The sequence below is a fragment of the Panicum virgatum genome, chromosome 5N (genome assembly GCF_016808335.1).
Source record: "Panicum virgatum strain AP13 chromosome 5N, P.virgatum_v5, whole genome shotgun sequence".
NCBI lineage: Eukaryota > Viridiplantae > Streptophyta > Magnoliopsida > Poales > Poaceae > Panicum > Panicum virgatum.
Genome location: NC_053149.1, coordinates 50,114,263 through 50,132,241, shown reverse-complemented (window position 1 = coordinate 50,132,241; position 17,979 = coordinate 50,114,263). Strand labels below are relative to the sequence as shown.

The window sequence follows — 17,979 nt, the reverse complement described above, 5'->3', positions numbered from 1 at the left end:
CCAAACGTACATGCAGGTCCAGGGAATATGTTTCATACTTTCATTCCATTAGGGGAGAGGCAAGCAACATCCCATGGCCAACTATGCTTCAATCATTCTTCCCAGTGGTGCAAAACCATCTGATTTTACCATCTCATCGCTAAGATCCGTTTTCTGTTCTTCAGGCATGCAGTTGCCATTTCCATGGCCCTCAGCATGCCACACACGTCTTCAGTCTAGAGAACTGCTTGTCTTAGTACAGGATCGCCTACAGATATATAAATTAAGACCATGTGTCCAGTTATCAGTCTATCACACACTACTAATTCGAACTCAAGATAAAGGTCACCACCATATATACCACATCTGACAATTGAGCACAAATGCAATGCAATGCTAGCATGGCTGAAGGTTGGAAGGAAAATGGGGTCACCAATTTACCTATAGACAAGAAGTCAGCCTAGCTCAACTGGTTGGGGTAGGGGGTATGGTTGTGCATCCCAACTATCCGTGTTGAAGCCCATTTAATTTGGGTACCTATTTTCTTCTTAATGAAAACCACAGTTGCTACTAGGACGATGTATCTCTCTCATTTTTTTAAGTTTACCTATAGACGTGTGACATACATTTTGATCTTAACTCGTTTCCCTTGTTACTATCAGATCCGTTTGTCAGAGGGGCCCAAGAATCTTCATCCGAAAAGGAAGCTCTTTTATCTCCGTATTAGAAGATATTGGGATTCTCCTTTCCATCACACCCACGCTCACACACACTACTCTTCTTGTGGGTCCTGAGTTGAAAGCACGAGAATCTTATTCTATTCACCCTTCATTCTTTCAAGCTTCCACCATATTGCAAGCATTGTAGCTTGCAGTATGAGCAGCTCACGCTCACCAAGCGTCTATAAATAGTAGCCACCCTAGCAGCACAGAGATCAAAACATCAGAGCATTGGAAGAGCTAAAAGCTTCAGTCCAGCTATCCAAGCAACAGGAGTGTCTACACATAAAAACATCAGCACTAATTCGGTTTCCAAGAAAGAAAGTCCAGTCCAAAGATGTCTGGGTCGAGGAGCTCTTCTTCCCGCAGCGTCAACGTGGACTCCACGTGGAGCAAAAAAGAGAACAAGCTGTTTGAAGAGGCCCTCGCCTACTACGGCGAGGACACACCCGACCGCTGGCACAAGGTGTCCCGCGCCATTGGAGGCAGCAAGACGGCCGACGAGGTGCGCCGCCATTATGAGTTACTCGATGAGGACGTCAAGCTCATTTTGTCCGGCAATGTTCCGTTCCCCAAGTACAACACACAGGGGCCTTGGAACTAAGGTAATAGAAATCAACCTTATCGTCCTCCAGTTAAGATCGAAGTGGTTTTCCCTAGCTAGTGATCACTTGTCCTTCAAAGTCTTGGCAACAAGCAACATAAGCTGCAGCCCACATGGCTGCTTGCTGATGTCTCAAGCTAAGCACCACCATATGTGATGAATTACACATGCATCCACTAATGCAGAAACTAAACAATTTGCCAATAGCAACAACACTTATTTGAGCTCCTGCTGTCAGGCCATCATGCATGCAGTAGTAAGCAGTATACTCCAATCTAAATCTGTGATCAGTTGGTTTCATGGCTTGCAGTTTGTACACAGCCCCACGACATGGCTCTGTAGCTTGTTCTAACTGTTTGACCCCTATAGTACGTGTGGCACTGTCACTTAATCACGCGGGATTCTCCCTACTCAAAAGAGAAGTTAACATAGATCGTGCACTCTAACCCCTTCAGTTCCAGAAGGCTTGTAGCCGACATGCACTTCAGTATCTCCTTTTCAAGTAGTACTTATTGCAAAAAGGATTTTGTTCCACTTCTAAAGCGGCACATGTCTTTTGCAAAAGGCAACCATGAAAATGCTATTCTGTGCTGTCTTGTAACAGAGCAAGACCATTCGTACTCGTACCCCTCGAGGAGGCAACTGTAAATATCCATGGCTAGCTAGCGGCAATTGATGAGCCGTCCATTTTAACGAAACTAGCATCCATGCAAACAAGGATAATACAAAGAAAAAACGAGCAGCTTTTCTATCCCTAACCTAACAAGAGTTCCAAGTTTTATTGCTGTTCAGATAAACTTATGGGTATGCCTTTGTTTTCAGAGTGAAGCATGTGAAGAACCACCGACAGACACTGCTGCTACACAAGCATAAACAGATTCAGATATCTTAGCTATATATTCAAGGAAACATGCCTGATATATTTTTGTTTTCTTATGAAGTTAATGATCGCTTGGTCAACAATAAAAGGAGCCAGTAGCCATATGTATGTGTGTTGTGTGTGTATATATAACGATAGATTGTACGCAAATCAGCTGTTATGCTACAGAAATTAGGGTACACTATCTGCCCATAGTGTGTAGTTATGGTCCCCTAGCAGGACTACTTGTGCAGTAAACATTATTGTAAATAAATAAAACTCCTGTACCGGTTTGCTAATTATAATATAAATTGCGCTTGGTTTGAAGTAATGAATCATGCTCCTCCATGTACCGTCGAAAGGCGTCATATATACTCCCACATTTGCAATTTAAATGCATCCATTATTGTATTGTTCCTTCTCTATGAAATTAAAAATGCATGTAACACAGATGTCAGATGTCCGACGTGAACTCAAGCAGGTCGGTAGTAGCCATATAAATTGCAATGCTCAAGCTCAACCTAGATAGTCTGCTCAATGTATTAAAAAGCCCGAGTCATTTCATCCTCGACTCAAAAAAAAAACATCATTAACCCATTCAATAGTTTTAAGTAAAGCCACGAGCAGGTACAAAGTCTAATAAGAACCTGAGATTCCAAGAGCTAGCTCTCGCAAGCAACCAATGAGGAACTAGTCTAAGGCCTGATCCCGAACTAATTCTTGATACGCACTGGTGATTCATCCCCCGATAGAATCAACAGCAACGAGAACATGAACTGCGAAATTCGAATCTGTACGTACATATACTACAAGTCTATATGACAGGCACAAATAAAAAGTTCGTTATTCTAGCATTTCCTAGATCGCTATCGGCGTATCGATTTCTACACCACCATCTGTGGTCAATACAAGCGAATAGCATGTAGTAATACAATCATCTCAAGTCTGGTTGATAGCTATCAAAAGGCCGCAAGTACTAACCTAGGTAGTAGCTCGGACTCGTCGCTGATGGCGGCGGCGCCGATCGCAGTCCCCACGCATTTGCAACGCGTGACCGGCCAGGCCCCGGGGTCTCCTGCCACAGGTACTATCGCAGCATGAAGCGGGGTCCGCGGTCGCCGGCGGCCTTCATTCACCCTACCAATTGACCTCGGCGCCGGCCGCCGGGCTCGCAGTCACAGGATCCGTGCCGTGCGGTGCGGGAAGAAGATGAGGGATTCGGTAAGGGTGTCGATGGTTGGGCTTCGGATGCTGTGATGGGCCGAACGCTCCGTGCTGGTTTGCTAAGCCCAGGCACGAGTCCAACAAGAAGGTGTTTGGAAGTGCTAATGTCCAAGAGTGCTCAAGTTTAGTACCTTAAATCCATCTAAATATGAGTGCATATACGATGGACTAAACTTTAGCAAAGATATGATATGCTAATGGAGTACTCCCTCCATATCACTACCGAGTGACACTCTTGTAGAACTGTCCCAAGCGTCGAGAAGGACAGATCGTTGCCGTTCAGCTCGTCGAGCATTATGGGGACATACATCCACATCGTCTCAACATCATGCGCATGTCTCTTTATCCAAACACCAAAGCGTAATTTGACTGACGTAATGGTACAGGTATCCAGTGTAATTTTCTTATTAAGGGTGTGTTTAGTTCACTTTGGATTTTGGAAGGGAATCTTTCAACATTTGAAGTATTTAATGTAGACTAATCACAAAACTAATTATAGATCTCGTCTGTAACCTACGAGACGAATCTAATGAGCCTAATTAATTCATCATTAGCATATGTTTACTGTAGCTTTACCGTAGCAATTTAGTGTCTAATCACGTCCTAATTAGGCTCATTAAATTCGTCTCGCGATTTACAGTCCATTCGTGTAATGCGATTTATTTTTCGACTATATTTAGTACACCATACAGGCGATTTATAAAAATTTTGAATTTTGAGATTTTGGATCTAAACACGGCCTAAGTTAGGGGAAATGAACACATCAACACAACTCTCTGACCCTTCATCATGTGACTAGCGTGAGAAGCAGGAGAAGCTAGGAGGAAAAAAACTAAAAGGACCGGGCCCGTTCGCTGTGGGTCCCGAAAGATATGCAGCTACCGATGATTGACCGTTGGCCCCAGCAAAAGGTGCAAATCTAGCAAGTTGTGCACGGTGTCCCGAGTGAACCCAATCATGATCACCAAAGCAGGGCCCAGCCCAATACTGCACATTTGAAACATGAGAGCCTTTAGTCCCCCTCCTAGATTCTGAGGCTGCTGAACTGCACTCTTGCCAAATTTGTAGGTTTCAAAAAAAAAAATTGTAGGTTTCAAAACGAATGAAGGCTACGCCAGACTAGTAGATCTCCATCAGATCATTATCATGCAGCAAGACATATTCAAACATGGAGAGACAGAACCACCCATGTCAGAATCATACAAGAGCCACTATTCATGCATGGAAATTTGCTCGAGCAAAAGAGGAAAAAAAGAAATGAGCAGGAGTGCCCCGACTTTTGATGCCGCTAGGTCGTTGGTCAAGTACAGCATCTTGTTGTTACCAAAAGGGGCGAAAGAGAAAAGGAGTCTTCGGACTCGCAGTCTACCATTTCGATAGCTACTGGTGGTGAAGTACCTAGTAGTACTGGAACAGGCTCGGCATCTCCCGGGCGGCCCCGAACTCCGGCGACGACGCCGGCATGACCCCGAGGCCCCACGGCAGGCACGGCCCGCCCACCTCGCCGGCCGCGTCGCCGAACACGCCGAAGGACGCCGGGCCGTAGCAGCCCCACTGCTGCGGCTGCCGCGCGTACCCGTACGACGCGTACTCCACGCCGCCGTCCGAGGCCGCGGCGGCGGCCGCCGCGCGCCGCTCCTCCTTCTTGAACCGGATCCCGCACGCGTTGCACAGCGACTGCACGCAGCAGAAACCAACCGATCAAGATTAGGACGACGAGCATTATTTTAATAGCAGAATACAATGCATTGATCACCACGTAGTACCTTGGGTCCGCGCGGGCCGTTCCTCCAGAGCGGGGTGGAGGTGGTGCCGCAGTTGGCGCACCGGCGGGCGTTATTAGCCTCGGCGGCGCCGTAGTGGCTGCTGCCGCTGTTGCAGCTGGGAACGGGCGGCGCTTCCGGCCAGGGCAGCGCCCCGGACGGAGCCGGCGGCGCGCGCGGCGCCCCCGCCGCCTCGGCGCGGCGCGTGGACGACGTGCCGAGCGAGAGCGTGCAGTCCACCGAGCCCCCGTAGGAGCCGGCCGCACCGAAGCCGGCCTCCTTCCCGCCGCCGCCGCAGCGCTCGTAGTACTGGCTGCGGTGGCTCCCCTCCGACGCCGCGAACAGCAGCGAGCAGCCGCCGCCGCAGGTGCCGTAGAGCAGCCCGCACGTGCAGGGCACCGCCTCGTGCAGCATCCTTAGCTTGACAGTCGATCAGCAGCCTGCCCGGCGGGCCAACGATGATCGAGCTACAACTGGAGGCGGTGGCCCGGTGTCGTGATGATGATGATGGGAGGACACAGGAGAAGACGAGGTCGAGGAGGGGATGTGTTGTGGATGTCTGTCCTCGGAACTGCCCACCGGGCGCGCTACGGCTCGGCCGTGCAGGTCAGCTCGTGCTACGCGCGGTCGATGTGCTGTGGCGTGTGGATGTGGGGGGTGGCAGGGCATGGGGGGGCCTCGGGTTCTTATAGCGGCGACGTGGGGTAGGGAAGCTGGCGTGGCGTGGGGCGGCCTGTCTCGGCTGCCAGGTTCAGGATTCCAGCCGGGCGGGGGCGCGACACGCGATGCAAATGCAGCGCTGCGCAGCAGGGAAGGAGGGAAAGGACAGACGCGAGGCGGATGTCTGCGTGCGTGCCTGCCTGCCTGACTTGTTGCCTGTGCGGCGAGGCGATGTGTGCTCCTGACCTGGGGCGCGGTCAAAGAGCGTTGGAGCCGCGCGCGCCCGGTCAAAAGCGAGGCCACGTGAAGCCGGGAACAGTCTCCCACGCACGTAGTATGGTGACATGGAGCCGAGAGGCCCATCGGACCGGAGCTCATCGATCAGCTGTGTCTGTGTCGCGCGCGGTTCGCGTCCCGGCCTGGGTCGACTTGCCGGCTGCGTGCTTGCGGTTGGTGTTTGCCGATCACGAGGTGCACAGTTCGACGATCTGTCTGTGAGGCCTGCCGCCTGCCTGTCCGTCGGCCCTCTGCGCTGCGGCGGCGTCGTCGTCCTCGCCGCGGAATCCCCTCCTAGCAGAGTCCCAGTCCCAGCCCCAGCTGAAGCTGAGCCGAGGGATGAGCTAGGCAGCTACTAGCTCGCTAGCAACAACGAGATGGGTATGTACGGTGTCAGTCCGGCATGCATGCCATGCATGCATGCAGGCAGGCATGCGTCGTGCCGTCGTCCATCCGTTAGGTGAGGGAAAGCTGCAAGCAGGCCGCAGCGAGAGCCTGGTGCGCGCTCAAGCTGCATCGATCGGTGCCACCGATCGAGCCGGTCTTCTTTCTTCCCTCCTTCCTGTAATGACACGATCGGTCGAAGCTACTGCCACTGCCACCGCCGTCGCCACGGGCTCTTCCCTGATCCCTCTCCAGCAGCCAGCTGTGAGCCTGCAAGCCATGCATGCATGTCTCCCACCGTGCGCACGCTGCAGCACGTTATCCCTATCCGGTCTGACTGCACCGACTCATGCATGCTACAGCACGGTCCACGTCCTGAACACTCATGTATGTTACGACGCACGATACGGTTCGGTACTTCTCTTGCGCAGCGTAGCCTATCGACGGTTGGTGATCTCATGCGATCCAACGGGATCTCGACGGAGCACAAAAGGAAAAAAAAAGCTGCATGTTCATGTAACAAACAGCACGTTTGGGCACATGATTGAATTGAATCGAGAAGGAGCAGCGCAGCGCCGCGGCCGGCCACGAGCTAGCTTCCAGACGCCAGAGAGCTAGGGTAAAAGAGCAAAGGGGTCCCGGCCGGCCGTATCGATCGAGCATAAAGAAGGTGACGGGAGTGGCGAGAACAAAGGGTGGGTGAGGAGGAGGAAGAGGGTGTGGGTGGAACAACGGGGGCAAGCAAGCAACGACACGAATCAAAAGAAGCAAAAGAGCAAAGAGGAAAACGGGGAGAGGAGGGGAGCGGAGGGTGCACAGGAAAAAGACGGGCGGGCGGCGATAGATGCAACTTGGGGGCGCCGCGCGCCACGGCCACGTAGGCAGCCGCGGCGGCCGCGCCACCGCGCCATGACGGCTGGCCTGGCCCCTCGGAGCCAGCTCCAGCCTCCAGCATGCCAGCATCAAAAGGGCGGCGTCGAATCGATGGAATCCGATCGTCGGTCCCAAGGAACAGTCGCGGTCCGGCATAGAAGATCCCGCCTTTTGGCACCAATCCGAAGTCCGAACTCCGCGCACACAGACCTAGGCTGGGGCCAGCCGCGGGGATCCCGTGCGGATCCCAACTTCCCAAGGGTGTAGCCAGTGCCTACACCCTCCTCCTCCTCTCCTGATCATTCGGCCTGCATGCGTGCATGCATGCTTCTTGCTCCCTCCTCCTCCTCCTGCAGCAGCAGCTAGTCGTAGTCGTGGTCGTATTAACTAGTAAGGTAAGCCTTCTTTCCTTTTTCCCCCTTCCCTTCGCTTCTTTTGTTTTGTTTTTTTCTGTGCTCTCCTTTCCCCTCTATCGATGATCCACCACTGCTGCCGCGACGCCGCTGGTTAATTCCCCCCAGCTGCCAGGTCAAAGGCAGCAGCGAGCGATGGCAGGGAAAGCGAAAGCCCGTGGACCCCTCGGCGTTTCCGTATGCCGCACTGCACCCGACCCCCGACGGCCAAAGCATGCCGTTCGTGCTGTTTCCGTTGCTCCCGTGGTTCGCTGCGACTCGAGGAGCGGAGCATGCATGTACAGTGATCTCGCAGCAACCTAATGCTGGAACCTGACGAAGTGACGAGGGTTTGTGCGTGCTCCGTCTGGGATCCGTTCGCTTCTTCTCGCGTGGCCGCCAGCCACCGCACCGCGGGGAAGCAGGACACCGCGGCGGCAGAAGAAAGGGACGGGAGGGGAGAGGGGTCCGTTCGTGTTTGGTGCGGTGGCGGGGGCAGGGGATCCGATCCGGCCGAGGAGATCGCCGTTCAAAAAGTTGCCCCGACACGGCCAGAGTTAAGCCTAGAGATTGGTGTCCTTTGGTTGGGGGGGAATATCTGACACTCAAGAGCCCCTCGCCGTCGCTCTCCGCCGCTTTGCCTTTCGTTCCCTGGAGCACTTCCCGTTTCTCTAGGTCCGAACCATCCGTCGCCCACTTTAACTCACCAGCTGCCTGTCGGGACGCTCTCGTATACTCTACGGAGCAAGCTGCATGTTCGCTAAGCATAGGATATTCTCCAAGATCTACGTTAAAAACTTGATCGATCGATCACACTGTTTCCGCAAAAAAAAATATAATGGGGCTCTTCGTTGGAGCAGCGGTATGATCTGCGGAGAACGGCCGTGGGCCCACGTAAAGCTTCTGAACGGCCGTGGGCCCACGTAAAGCTTCTTCTTCGCGCAAGCTCGCGTATCGGTAGGCCACCCTCCGCCGCCGCGTCGAGCGTAATACCTTCCGGGCGTCGCTTTATACACGCCGTCGCACCGTCGTCGTCGTCGAGTGAGCGGGGCCCCGCGTGACGTGACCCACCGGCGGTCCCCTGCCTCGCGGTCGCGGGCTGAAGCAACCCCGGCCGCTGTCGGCAGCCGCCACCGAGACTATTGACCGCCCGGCCGGCCTAGCTGGCGCCGCGGAAAGAGCAACGACCACCCGATACGGGCATACGGCCCACACGAACCTTTGTTGTTAGTCTAATCAGATCATTTGCGTTAAGGTCTTGAGGATGGAAGCGCGGATTCCGTCTTCTTTTTTCTTTCTGTTTCCATTCACTAGAACGGAAGTGAATCGGATTCGTACGGATTCAAATATCTGGGACATGCTGGCCGTCCTACGCCCCGTCTGCGGATAGCTTTCTGTTCTTTCATGGCACGAAGCTCCGGCGCTTCAGTGAAATTAGAAATCTCAAGGCGCTATCTGGGCCAAAATGCGTCAGGTAAGGCCGGCCTTCGTATGATGGTCCATGAACCATCATTCTTCGGCCCAATTTCAAAATCCACTCTAACCGGCCGAATGTGTATGACACCTGACACACCCCTGGACCGGACCATCAAGACTCAGAAGTTGCTCGGCGTCCTCTCCGGCAGGAGGCCGTGGGGACGGCTCCCCTCCTAGCCGGCCGCCTCTATGGCGCCTGTGGGTGAGGGGGGACCGGCTCTCGCGGCTCCTGCGGAGGGTGGTCGGCGTCGGGTGCGGCTTCTGCGGGTGGGGCTGGCGTTGGAGTCGTTGGTGACGGCCTCGGGAGCGGCAGCTGCGGGGGTGGTCGACGTCCTGCGCGGCGGCGATGGCCCTCGGGTCCGGTTTCCGGTGACGGCGTCGAGTGGCGGCGGCGGCGGCGGCGGCGGCGTCCCTTTTGGTATAAGATCTCCCGAGCTCCACCCCGTCGGTGGTGATCTCCTTCGACACTGTCGATGAGCTCGTGGAGCTGGTTCTTCTATGAAGGAAGAGCTCGGCGTTGGGTGCAGCTTCGTCGAGCTCAGTCTTAGATGTCTCGGGCACTCTCTCACGCGTGGAGCCACAATGGGAGGTGACGTCCCTCGTCGCACACTGGATTCTCTGATTATCGGTGATCTCTCAAAGAACGTGTTTTGTGTTTTGATTGTGTATAGTTGTAGGTCTGTTGGTATATGTAGGGAGGTGTTTCGGGTTCGAGTGCGTCTCTATATATGCGAACAGATACTACAATAATATTTTCTAGTTTGAGAGGGTTCAAAAAAAAGCTCTCTACGCACCGGTATGGTATGGTCCAGAGGGCCCGCGCCCCTTCGGCGGGGGCACCTAGTGGGCGATCGTGCGCCAGGCAGGGTTCGACTTACCGACAATAAGGCGGTTCCCGGCTTTTGGCGGTATTGGTAAACCGACCGGTAAGCTTCGGTAACCGCTAAATACCGGACGAAATTGAAATTTAAATTAAAAAACGGTAACCGTTGCTTACCGACCGGAAACCGCTGTTTCCCGGTCGGTAACCTCTGATTTTTACCGGTAAACACCGTATGACGTCGGAAAATAAAATTTTTTGGCAACATTTCCCCATAATTTTATAAATATCATTGTACATGGTATATATCAAACAATTTTATAACATTCACACATACATAGAATAGAAGTTCATATACATATAAATAGAAATTCACATCCACAATCCATATAGACCATCACAACAATAGTCCATACAAATCATCACAACCATAGTCCTTACAAACCATCATTGCTAAAGTTCATAATACATAGTAGTTCACACGATACATACCACATGGAGTTTATTCTTCAGAATCATCCTGTTGATATGAGCCATAGCCATAGCCTCCATAGGCCCCATATGCGCCATATGCACCATATGCTGCATATCCTTCATCCTGCATAATGAAGGTGATGAAATTTCGATGAAACAATCAAATTAATACAAACTAGTTGCTAAACCGCCATTTACCTGCACATTGGAAGCATCTTGCATGTTGGGTAATCTATAGCCAACATATGGAGGTGGCAAATAGGGTAATGTTGCATGTGGATCAGGTCAAATATTTTTTTTGAACATTTGAACATGTTCCGCATTTTTTTAACGGGTTCCGCATTTTTTTAACATGTTCCGCATTTTTTTAACGGGCCTTAACGGGTTCCGCATTTTTTTTTATTTTTTTAGTGCCCAAACGCTCAAATATTTGAACATGTTCTATATCAGAATGATGTATGTCATCTCTACTTTCTTACCATATTTTTTCCTAATTTATTTCAATTTTTTTTGAAAATTCTAAATTTCGGCGAAATTTTTTAAAATTTACCACCGGTACGTGTTGCCGCCTAGTAGCGGTATCGGTAAATTTTGGCGGTAACCAGACCGGTAAGTCGAACCCTGGCGCCAGGATGAGTCCGCGGCGAACGCGTGCTGCGACCTACTACTGGCGCACAAACCCAGCAATTAGCTACCGGCGCATACAAACTAATTGGAGTGCGTGCACAGGCGACAGATGATGTTCCCATTTTTCCTGTCTAGCTTTGATTATTGTTTCTCTTATCTAGCTTCTGTTAGCACTTCGGCAGATTTTTTTTTTGCTTTTCTCTTTCCCTTCTCCTTCGGGACAACGGGTGTGTGGGAGATAATATGGGTGGGGAATTGCTTTTACACCTATATGGATATAGAAGAACTTAGAGAATGTTTTCATATATCATCTTAACTATTTGAAGAAAGAAGAATCGGCATTGAACAAGATAAAAAGAAACATCAAAAATAGCTTTGTGAGTTTTAATAAAAAAAGTAAAACTCTATACGATATGTATTATAATATTTTCACATACAAATATATAACCATTTTAAATTGACAAAAAAAGTTCAAATACACATGGGTGGGGTATTAAAAAACTTTCTACATCTCGATTTTTCAAAGTCACATGTCAAAACCTTGGCACATATCAAACTTTCAAGTAACACTATAAAATCTTTGTAATTGGAAGTGAAAGAGTTTTATACTGTATATTTGAAACTTTCTACATCCCTAGCTTTCAATGTGCTACATATCCAACTTTCAAGTCACATGTCAACCAGTGCACGCATAATAAAAAACCTTTCAAATAATATGTTCAAATGTTTGTACATATCAAACTTTCAAATAATATTTTAAAATATTTGCAATTGGAAGTAAAAATCTTTCAAAATATATTTCAAACTTCATATATCTCCAGCATTGAAAGTTCTTACGTCTCCAACTTTCAAATCAAATGTCGAAAACTCTGTACCCATAGTTCAAAAAAATTTGAAATCATATATTAAAAACTAAGGTTGCTAAATGCACGTAGATGAGCCTGGAATAACACCTCGTCGAACACTAGTAAAAACTTTGTACATATCAAATTTTAAGCAATATTCTAAAATCTTTGTAACCGGAGATGAAAAACTTTCTACATCTCCAATTTTAAAATTTACACATGTTAAAAATATTGTGATCCAAATTTATGAACTTCATACTTTAAATTCAGGAACTTCGAAGCCATTAGTAAAAAACTTGTTAAAAATGCTAACTCAGAGCTTTGCACTCCAAAATTCAAGAGCATACATTTCAAACATTGTACTATGAATATACAATTTTTTTGTAATTTCAAACTTTACACTACAAATGATAAAACTTTGTTTTGAAATTGTAGGTTCATGTAGGCTAGTTCACCCTAATAATGTAAAAACTTTCGTATGCATCAACCAAATTTGCCTTTAAATTCTGAAATCCAAGAAATCTGTAGGAATTTTTTTAAATTTTAATTCTTTTTAATCTAAAATTTTAATAATAACCTACGTGGATCTAAATTTCCAAGAACTAGCCCTTTTGGTCACGCCAAAACTCGTGGCGCGACTCACTGAAGGGTCGCGCCACATGCTTTGGCGCGACCAACCTGCCACGCTGGCAACTCAGCTGACCTGGTAAGGCTGAGTCGCGCCACATGATTTGGCGTGACTCCTCAACGAGTCGTGCCATGCGGCGTGACGTGACTCTTAAAGGAGTCGTGCCATCCGGCATGGCGCGACTCTTCAGGGAGTCGCGCCATGTGGCGTGGCGCGACTCATCTTAATAAATGATCACCTCTTCTTCCTCATCCGTTTCTTCCCCCGGCCCTCCCACCCAACTTCTCCATGGCACCGCCCCTCCCCCCTCTAAATCTACTCTATCCTCCACCTCCATGGCACGATCATTGGCATCATAAACTTTTCAGCATAAAGAAGAATTATGTGCCTTGTTTGGTTTGGGGTGAAAAAATTTTGCGAATTTTTTTTGCACCTTTGACCACCAATTTAGAGTATTAAATAAAATCTAATTACAAAACCACCTTCAGGACTCTTGGTAAATTCGCGAGACCAATCTAATAAGGCCTTTGACCGCACGATTAGAGTATGGTTACTGTAGCATCACTGTAGCAAATCATGAATTAATTACCATCATTAGATTCATCGCGAATAGTTACACCCGGTCAGACCCGGGACAGCGAGACAGCCCACGGGCACGGAATATTCTAGAGTAGGGAGTAGCACATGTGTAGGGTCGAGATGGCGGACTAGAGGGGGGGTGAATAGTTCTTTCTAAAACTAATTGCGCCGGCTAACCGAAACTTATGCGGAATTGAAACTATTCGCTTAGCCAAGACTACACCCCTCTAACTATAACTCTAAGGCACCTCCAAAAAGATCCTACACAAAGCAAATGGAGTGCCAAGCTAGTAAGAGCTCTCTTAATAAATCTAATGCCAAGACACACAAGCCTAAGCACTAGTACTTCACAAACCGCGGGAGCTCCTACACAATTCTAATGAGCAAAAGCACAAAGCCAACCTAAGCTCACTAGATGCTCAAGGACAAGGATACACAATCCAAATCCAAGAGCTCAACTTGCTTAGTTACACAATCTAAGCAAGAGCAACTAATTAAGCTACACAAGCTAACTAGATACACTAGGATCTCTACTTCTAGCTACACAAGCAAGAAGTTGATTAGCAAGCTACACAAGCTAACTAATCACTAGAGAGCAACTACACAAGCACAAGATATAGAACAATGTAAATACAATGCTTGTGATTTGGAGAAAGCAAACCACCGAGAAGAGTAGACAAAGTTGACATGGTGATTTTTATCCCGAGGTTCACTTGGTTGCCACCAAGCTAATCCCCGTTGAGACAAGCTCCAAGGTTGCCGCCGATCCTCTTGCTAGTGGTGACTCTCAAGTCACACTCTCCCACGTGGAGTGCTCACACCGAGCTCTAGCACATGATCCGGCCGGACCACTTGTTGCTTTTCACGTCTCGCTCAACTAGAGTTGCTCTTCGCGGCTCCCGCGGGGTGAGCACAATACCCCTCACAAACTCTTCTCCGGAGCACCGCACAAACTTCTTGCGGGCTTCAACGGAGTCTCTTGCCACCAAGCCGTCTAGGAGGTGGCAACCTCCAAGAGTAACAAGCACACCGGCTTGCAACACGATCACCTAGTGCCACTCGATGCAATCTCTCAAAGCAATCGCACTAGAATCGCTCTCTCACTCGATCGGATGAATACTATCAAGTTAGAGTGAGTAGAGGGCTCTCAAGCACTCTCACACATGGACACTAAGTCCCCAAAGTGCTCAGCACTCACAAATGGCCGGCCACACCCTCTATTTATAGAGGGAGGCCCCAAACTAGCCGTTACACTCAAATCCCGTGAAAACTGAGTTTTCGCGGACTGTCCGCCTCACAAAAACCGGACCGTCCGCCATTTAAAACCAACGGCTAGAACTGCAATGATTATGTGTCAGAGTCGACCGTTAGAGCCCCGGGCGGACTGTCCGCGCCCCTGGGGCGGACTGTCCGCGGTTCAAAACTTCGAACCAACCGATTTGCAAACGTCTCTGACTAAATCTGGAAGTTACCGGCGGACTGTCCGCTCCCCAGTGGCGGACTGTCCGCAGTTCAAAACGTGAGCACACACAGAAACCGCAGTGTTTCTGTCCCAGAAATTTCAGTAGGAGGCGGACCGTCCGCCCCCAAGGACCGGACGGTCCGCAGGTCATTTTGGGCACCCAAGACAGAACAACCAAGTTTCTGCGCCCGTTTCAGCTTTTAAAGGCGGACCGTCCGCCCCCATGGACCGGACGGTCCGCAAGTCATTTTGGACCACCCACAGAGCCAAAAACGGTTCTGTTTGAGCTCAACCGAGATAACGGCGGACCGTCCGCCACTCAAGGGCGGACCGTCCGCAGGTCTAGCGGACCGTCCGCAGGTCTATTTCCAGCAGAAATGTACCTCGGTAAAACGGCCATAACTCTTAGCTCCAAAGTCCAAATTAGGTGATCTTGGACTCTATGGAAAGCTAATTCAGAGGGCTACACAACCCAACTGAATACTTGATCCAAAACACAATGGATCAAAGCAGTATTCCACTCCAAGGGACAACCTAATTTCCGGAGAAAACCGAAAAACCTTTCTTGCTTCCCAAAGTTGATCAACATCAACTCCAACTCTTTCTCCTTTGCACATGTGCCAACACCACCACGTGAACAACACCATGTGCATGTGTGTTAGCATTTCACAATCATTTTCAAAGGATTTTCACTTGATCTCACCACGCCACTCGATCCTAGCAACATCGCAATGTTAGATCGCTCAAGTGGCACTAGATGACCGATATGCAAACAAGTTTGCCCCTCTTGATAGTACGGCCATCTATCCTAAATCCGGTCATGCACTTCTCTACACAACCTTTGACCGGTGAAATGAAATGCCCTACAAGTCATACCTTTGCCTTGCGCATTCCATTTCATCTTTCCAAATATTGATGCCACACAAGCACCAAACTCCATCAAGCCTTTTGATCATCTTCATGAGTCAACACTTGGCTTGATCTTCCTTGAATGATATGATCCACTCCATATCATCACATGACCTCTTTGGTCCATCGATCTTGACCTTACTCGCTCTTCACCGTTGCCTCGGTCCATTGGCGCCAAATCTTGCCCAAGCTTCACCGCCTCGCGGTCCATCGCTTCAAAGCCTTGACTTGCCCTTCTCCATTGCAATCGGTCCATAAAGCCAAGCATTGTCTTGATCTTCTCCACTTTGGTCACATGACTCCATGTCATGTCTCATATGCAATGAGCTCCTCGATCACACTATATGAGCATAGCATCAATCCCTTAGCCATTTCTCCACCATGGCACATGTTGCTCATACTAGTGTCTTTGTGTGGACTAATTTCCTGTGTATCTCAACATAAACACTTATTAGTCCACCTAAGTTGTCACTCAATTACCAAAACCAAACAAGGGCCTTTCAACCTCCCCCTTTTTGGTAATTGATGACAACTCTACAAAGATATGGAAATTAAGCATATTCCAAGCTAGCACTTCACACATGTGTAAATAGCTAACTTGGTTTGGATTTTATGTTTCTTATCCACCATTAAGACCACTTGTAAAGATTGGATAAGCACCATAAAAATCCGACTTGGTAGTGATAACTCCCCCTACATGTGTGCTCAAGAGATTTGGTTTTAAACTCACACACATGCATAAATATGAAATTTGTGGGATTGTTATCACTACTAAGTGATGCTAAGGTATATAGGATAAACCTTTGAAGCGTGATACCAATTTGAGTTGCATCCTTGGAGTTCATTCCTTAGCATCAATAAGTAACTAGACATTCATCAAAAACTCAAGATACCTCATGAGATCAACAATATTAGCAAGGCTCTTGATCCATTTGTAAAAAAAATGTCTAGCTACAATCTATGCATGCTAGTTATCAAATCATCAATTAAGTTCTATGACTAGCATACATCACACACAAGCAATGCATATATAAATTTTAAAACTTATGCAAATGCAAGCAAGCACATGAATATGCACATATCAAATGCAAACAACTAAGTTCATGAGCTTGCTCCCCCTACTTGTGTGCTCCTCTTGTCCAAGAATATTGATCCTCCTCAATATTGCCCCTCTTGATCCATGTCCATGATCGTACTCTCATCTCATCTCTCCCTTTGTCATCCAAGGATAATTCATATCTTTGTTCATTTCTCTCCCCCTTTGTCATCAATGACCATAAAAAGGGCCGAAGCCACATGAAATTGGCCATGTGAAGATCAATGGCTACCACTTGAGGTTGTACCTCTTGTACTTATAGGGTTACCACTTGAATACCCCTTGTAGGCAATCATATGAAGCGTTTGTGGTTTGATACAAAGAGTTGGACTTGGGTAGATGGTTGAGTCTTGAATCTTCATTTTTGATGGACACTTTCAATTTGATTGGAATTGACACCACTTGTAACAACAACATGTGGAAGCATGAAGATCACCTTGAAATGCCACATGTAGGATACTAGTAGGATCCTTGACCTTGATACTTTGTAGTGGGGCTCCTCCCCCTATGTCAAAGAGTTTTGTCAATCTACTTGAATCTTGAGCTCTTCTTGATGAGGATAGCTTTCTTGATTTGAATTGATCACTTAAAGTTGAGGATCACTTGTGGAACCACCATTGTTGTACTAGATCTACTTGAATGAGTACCACTTGTATGACCATGTATATCACTTGTAGAGATACAATGATATACCTTTTGTTGAATCTAGTATCATTTGTAAAATTATGATGGATCACCTTGTGGAATTTGACATTGATAACCAATTCTTGAACTAGATTGTTTCCATGAGCTTCTTTCTTTTTGACTTGATCTAGACTACTTGCCCAAAAAATTCAACTCGGTTTGAACCAATGACAAGCTTCTTCACACCTCATTCTAAGGGTTATCTTGACAATGTTGAGTTAAACACTTGAAAGCTCATTTTCTAGATCAACTACTTGGGTTTACTAGCTCATGAACATGTCATATGTTACCACTAGATCATATCAAGCATAGAAGCAATAGTGGCATCATAAAACATTTAAATTTATTTTATTTTTCATGAATGATCACTATATATGACTATATGCATTAATCATTTCCTTAGCATAGTATGAATGCATATGTCAAGCAATTTCACCTTGCTATGTTGGAGTAGAGGATAGTCATTAGATTCCAATTTAGCTCTCCAACTAGTATCATGAAGTCCAATTATAATAGCTTGGTGAAGACAATGAATGTCAATATGAAAATCATTCTTCACCCATATGAAATAAATATCCCTTATCATCAAATGCACTATCTTGTTGTGGTTGGCTTGCTTCATCTCTTTGATCCTTGCTTGCATGAG

The 17,979-nt window shown here is 48.0% G+C and overlaps 1 protein-coding gene and 2 long non-coding RNA genes across 3 annotated transcripts; 1 reads left to right on the top strand and 2 right to left on the bottom strand.

The window, feature by feature from the left end:
• Positions 1-900: 900 nt before the first annotated feature.
• Positions 901-2,492, top strand: LOC120676790. The gene is made up of 2 exons (XR_005675991.1): positions 901-1,303; positions 2,125-2,492. It is a non-coding gene; the product is annotated as an uncharacterized LOC120676790 (long non-coding RNA).
• A 1,931-nt stretch (positions 2,493-4,423) lies between these two features.
• Positions 4,424-5,797, bottom strand: LOC120675493 (GATA transcription factor 15-like). The gene is made up of 2 exons (XM_039956696.1): positions 5,152-5,797; positions 4,424-5,062 (listed from the first exon to the last, which is right to left on the bottom strand). The coding sequence occupies exons 1-2, from the start codon at positions 5,560-5,562 to the stop codon at positions 4,784-4,786; spliced, it is 690 nt and encodes a 229-aa protein (XP_039812630.1). The 5' UTR covers positions 5,563-5,797; the 3' UTR covers positions 4,424-4,783.
• A 4,536-nt stretch (positions 5,798-10,333) lies between these two features.
• LOC120675544 lies at positions 10,334-11,015 on the bottom strand. The gene is made up of 2 exons (XR_005675387.1): positions 10,702-11,015; positions 10,334-10,627 (listed from the first exon to the last, which is right to left on the bottom strand). It is a non-coding gene; the product is annotated as an uncharacterized LOC120675544 (long non-coding RNA).
• Between the last annotated feature and the right edge of the window lie 6,964 nt (positions 11,016-17,979).